Source organism: Pieris rapae, chromosome 16 (assembly GCF_905147795.1).
Source record: "Pieris rapae chromosome 16, ilPieRapa1.1, whole genome shotgun sequence".
NCBI lineage: Eukaryota > Metazoa > Arthropoda > Insecta > Lepidoptera > Pieridae > Pieris > Pieris rapae.
Window position 1 is genome coordinate 634,854 of NC_059524.1, and position 5,946 is coordinate 640,799.

At 34.7% G+C, this 5,946-nt stretch overlaps 1 protein-coding gene across 1 annotated transcript; it reads right to left on the reverse strand.

Annotated features, from left to right (window-relative positions):
• Positions 1-333: 333 nt before the first annotated feature.
• Positions 334-5,565, reverse strand: LOC110991748. Its single transcript, XM_022257229.2, has 4 exons — positions 5,435-5,565; positions 4,807-4,946; positions 786-949; positions 334-592 (listed from the first exon to the last, which is right to left on the reverse strand). The coding sequence occupies exons 1-4, from the start codon at positions 5,549-5,551 to the stop codon at positions 423-425; spliced, it is 591 nt and encodes a 196-aa protein (XP_022112921.1). The 5' UTR covers positions 5,552-5,565; the 3' UTR covers positions 334-422.
• Positions 5,566-5,946: the final 381 nt, after the last annotated feature.

Below are 5,946 nucleotides of genomic sequence, written 5' to 3' on the forward strand. Positions count from 1 at the left end.
CAAACACACAACGACACGCAATACTCGTCGAGCGAGTTTGCTTATCTTACCGAAGCCGCGTACAAATTATTTGAAGAAATCTATTAGGTATGAAGGTGTGCAATTATTTAACCAATTACCATCTCAAATTCGTAATATTGGAGTGTTTGACAAATTCAAAAAGGCATTAAAGATGCATGTTAGAATGAACATAGCTGACTAAAATTGTTACGGCTAATGGCGACGTGTATCTCGCTCGTATATAATATATACATATTAATATTAAGTTTCTCATGTAAATAAAATATTTCTGTTTTGTAATGAGAAATAAAGTTCTTTAAACATTTACATTCGAATTAAATACCGTCCGAAGGTACCCTAACTGTCTTCAACACAAAGATAGCTTCATACTCTTTTTTAATTTAAATTATGTAAATCGAATGTCATCGTTCATAAGTAGGGGAATCGCCATGAGCGCCCGAAAGTTCCTTAAGCGCGTGCACCCTTGCATGTGCCACGTGACGCGAGCGTCGTTCTTGATCGCGAGCATCGCGTTCGGTACGTGCACGCAAGCGCTCCGCGCCTGCTTCTTGCACGCATTGACTGAAGGCACCTGATAACACAGTTTAAGCATATATACTTGGCCATAGTTCAGAATATGATAAATGCAATATATAAATGAATGTGCTCATCATTGTCTGATCTATGACCACAGATACATTAAAATTAAAAAAAATAACGTCTAAAAAATTAAAATTTCTCGTTTGGATTACTTTTAGAGACAAATAAAATAAAAATAAACTAACCGACAGCATCCCAACACTCGACTGCTTCAGATGGGGTTCTTGTACTGTTATAGCAGTCTATAACAATTTGTTTGTAATCAGCGCAAACAGGCTCAACGCTAACCATATTCGATGTACGCATTTCTATACGATTAGTCATTGCTTTTACTTCGTCCACTGTTAAGCTAAAATTAATATTTTGGTAAAAAAAATCGACACTTAAAAAAAGTTAACAATAATTTGAAACTCAAACTTTAATTTGAGTTTAAAATAACAAGTTGTTTCATAACCACGAGGGGATTAGGAGACTTAAGTAAATAAGAGTTTGATCATTCGTCATTTAACGTTACTAAGTAACAATTAATTACAATAATTAGTCCGTAATTTTTTTTAATTATAAGTTACTTATTATACTAATTATAATAAGCGAGTGATTCTTTCTATCATTGTCCAAAGAAGTTTTGATAGTGGAGAGAACTGCGTCTATATAATAGATTTAATGAATTTTCCTTGCTTCGTTTAATATCTGAAATTGCGGTTTCTTCTTCGTTTTCTTCCTCATATTTTATGTAAACAAACGACAGTATAATAAACGCTTCAAATTATATACAGTATTTAAGCTCGGACGTCAAATAATCGCATGTTGGTGAGCTATTCCTTCAGCTACCAATTACCGAGGGGACCAATTAGCATTGTTTTTGTCCAATTTATCGAGTAATTTTCAAGCAAGGTTTCAAATTATCGAGAATTGCCTATAGTTTATACGGTTAAAATTGTCAGTCACATACTAGAACTGTTATTTTGTTACTCCCTTTAAAACCAAATTTTTTAGTTTTAAAATTAAAAATAACACTGAAATTAAGTACGAAATCTTTATTGATAATCGTACTCGTAATCTAAGACGTATCGTAAAATATATTTTATTCCGGTTGATTGTTTGATATAAAGATCGTTCGTTACCTAAGAATGAAATAACAAATGCAATTGGCAAGATTTCATTTAGATGATAAAAAAATATTATCTATGTCCCACGCATGCAGCAGCGTTGACCTAAAGCTTTTTTACAATCCAATGAAACTAGATATAATATGTTTATATTCCTAATATGTAACTTATGAGCCTAGCAGCGTTGGCCTAGTGCATTTGGCGTGCGACTCTCATCCCTGGGGTCGTAGGTTCGATCCCCGGCCAAGGACTGTCAGTCTATATGCGTTTTTAACATTCGCTCGAACGGTGAAGGAAAACATCGTGAGAAACCGGCTTGCATTAGGCCTAAAATTCGACGTCATATGTCCGGCAGAGGATACCGATCCCTATTATACTTGCCTATTAGATTGACAATATATCAATTTAAAACAGAAATGTGAGGCCTAGAACTAGGAAGATTGTTGCGCCACTGATTATTTTTAGTTCATTGATAATAATAAAAGGACATTCACTCGAAATACGTTTAGAGTGTAATATGTATGTAATTATATATATAGATTAAGATAAATATATTTTCGCTCCAGCTATGATAAGAGCCAATCAATTATTAATATTGAAGTCTTCGTACACGTAATTTCCTAGCACTATTTTTATCAACTACTCCGCTATAAGGTAAAACAATGAACAGTCAATAATAAATTGTTGTTTTTATCATTGCGTTATGGTTCAAGTTTTTACTTAACCATAAATATAAATGGTATTTCAATAACCATCGTATATCTTGATCCGGGTTCGATACACGTTGGTAATTGGCTGACTTGACAACGTGTTTATTGTTTGTAGCTAAGGATAAACTCCAGAAAACGTGTTAAATGTCTGTTTGTTAATTTAAATCTTTGGACATACTTTAGACAAATAGCTGCGACTAGTTATGGCAATGTTATCGGATTTGAATTTGACTCATCAATATGCCAATTTGGTTGGTGTCATTTGGAGTTTATCTCCTGGCTGTATAAATAGTCTAAACAGTTTTTAGACTAGAAAAAATATTCTAAGTTTAATTTTCCTTACTTTTTCAATCTGACGAAACGTATCATTGTAGATAGGCGTCTAACCCTTTTTGTTTCTTTTTAAGTCGGTTAAAAATAGTTATTCTCATTAAACAAAGTCACACGCATCAACTAGTTATAAAAACCGCCGTGTGCGCATTATTTCCCTCACAAAAACACATCATTGCGATGATAATGTTATTTAGTACCTATGCATTTAATTTTTCAATTACGTGATAATCCGAAAGCGGAAGAATCCGGCAGCGTATTTTAATGAATTTTTATCGGGAACTTTAATGGCTTCCTTGAAATTAGTCTGACGTGTATGATAATTTTCTTTCCATAGACTATCTCTGACATTTATAACTACCATACAAATATTTAAGCCCGCACAAGTCGTTCTATATCCTCGTCGTCAAAAAATGAAGGCGTCAAGTCTAGACAAATAGAGATTTGCATTGCAGTGCATGACTGCCAGCAGTTACTTCTTTGGTGTTCGTATTATGTATTTGAGACCGAACACTTATTTTTATGGAGGTATTAGTAAAATGAGTTCGTTTACCTCTAAACTAACTTCTGCAATTGTTATCACGATACAAGATCTGTGGTCATCAGCCACACAAGCACACAACCAGTCCATTTTTTTGATCGTAAGCAAGTCGATGTTTCCTTCATCGTACAAGCAAATGATAAACGCGCACATAGAAAGAAAGCCCATTGGTGCACAGCTGGGAATCGAACCTACGACCTCAGAGATAAGAGTCGCACGTTGCAGCCACTAGGTCAACTGAATTCTTTAACGGTTAAGTACCCTTATTAAAATAAATATTATCCTAAGTTAAACAACGAAAATTCAAGTTCGCAACAGCCAAATGATCTTACTATAATCATATATTTGATGCGTTTGTATAATACATTAAGAATCAAAAATTTAAAAGCAAATTCTAGGGAATCAGATTATATATTTACAGATATACAACTTTGAATTAAATAGACGCAAAACGAAGATCACGAACGTTTAAATCTTTTATTTACGTCTTAATGATTATGCGCAGGTCCGTATTGATCAGGAATGTTAATTATAAACACCATCTTATTTTTATTGATAATAAGTTTACTGAATAATAATTTAATTGCGTGTTTAAATTCTGATACAGGTGTAATATTAATTTTGAAGCATGTGACAGTCTCGCGGATCTGCAGGCTTATCCCTCTCGGGAACCTTTTGCTAATATTAAATTACTTTCATCATCATCAAAGCCTATTCGGCTCCTTGTGGGCCTACTCAAGTACACATCGCAATTTATCCACTTCCCGTGTCCAAGAAGAAAGAGAAAAACTCCATGCTATTAGCACAGCCTTAGCCTATCGGGTTTTCTTTTGCGACCGGGTTTTGAGTTCCGAAGTATGAATTGGACGATGTTGGCGTCATCAAGGAATAAAGACGGTCTTCATTCAAAAAGGGAAAAAAATTCTTCGAATTTTTCACAAGAAAATCTCGCCTTTCTTGCTGAGGCTGCCCCGCTTCGTTGTCTGGCCCCTTTTAGTTTCAGTAAAATAAGTGAGTATTGGTCACGGCAGTGTTTTGTCCATAACCAGCTTAATGTTAATTAAATCGCTTGTTTTATACTATACGAGTATATATATCTTTACAACGTCTTTCTATATTATACCAAGTAGTCTAATATTATTAATGAACATACATATCTGGCGTCAAATTCACGCGGGCAGTTCAAACATATAAGTCAGTGTCAGAAATTAATAAATGTTACAAACACACATTATAATGTGTGCCGTTTAACCATAAGTCTAAAAACATATGCCAATCTTCACATTCTTTTAATATATTGTATTTCTTTTTTATTGTATGACTGTATAAAACATGACAATAACTCCATTCTCAACCAGCAAAACATCACCAAGACCGTCAACTATCATTTACAAAGGGGACCGCAGCTACTTTGGCCATTTTGCCAGGGTAGAGAGGAGTAACGGCAGGTGAAGACAAGTCAAGACAGGTACGACCTTCAGTTGTGAAGAAGAAGAAGACAAAACATGAGACATACCCTAGCCGTTCTGAATGCGTGTCATCCAGGCACTTGAGTTTTTCTATATAAATCTTTTCTTTAAAATCCCCAAAAGTAGAATTTGGAGATGTAGGGTGCGCAGGTCCATTCAGTGTCGCATCTTCTACTAAACGTTCTACCTGTAGGTAAAAAACATAGTCTGATACAATACATAATATAAATGTATAATTTTTTTCTTTGCTTTACAATAATGTAATTTTCCAATATTGCAAGAAAGCGCTTTAGTTAAATATAAATGCATAATTAAGTTAGTTTGCCTTTAAAGAAATCTTCATGTCCTGAGTGGTTCCGAGGTAAATTTATTCATTGGGATTCTTAACGGGTACTTTATACAAGATTTTTTTCTACTATTTATATTACTTGATTGTATTTTGTGATGCATACCTACCTACTTGAAGTTTTTATTAGATTTTTAGGGAATATGAAATTGGGACTAGGGGGAATGTTTTTTAGGTTTTGGTATCACGGATTTATGCTCGTTTGATAGTACTAATCGCGCAGTGTACGACTAGGTGATTAATCCTAATCCCAAATCCTGTACGCCAAAAATGTATGGAATTTTAAACTACAGAAGGCATAGTTTTTATTCTATAAGAAATAATCATACCATTTTATTTGAAATGCTGATTCGGTTATCATCTACCTCTTCTTCGTGGACCGGTGCTGGTTGTGGATTTGGGGGACGTTGGAAATGCGTGGCTCTGGTAGACTGATTACTTCCCATATTAATAACTGGAATTTTCTGAAATACAGTTCAGTTAAACAATTTGGGTTTTATTTAAGGTCACTCAAAGATGTTGTGAAAAGGATACATTAACACTTTGTTATGAATGTTTTGCTATGTAATAGGCAAATGGGTAGAAGACACCTGATGTTAAGTGATACCGCCGCCCATGGACATTCACATTGCTTGAAGGCTCGCAAGTGCGCTGTCGGCCATTTAAGAAGTGATTACGCTCTTTACATGAAGGATCCGAAGTCAAATTTGTTCGGAATTACTTCAGTGGACAAAAACTGCCTCAAGAAGTTGTGGAACGACTTAGAAGTTGTGTACGTCGAGGTGAAATGGATGGTATTTTGTATTCTGCCATTACGTGCGATAGCGAAACAAATATTAGT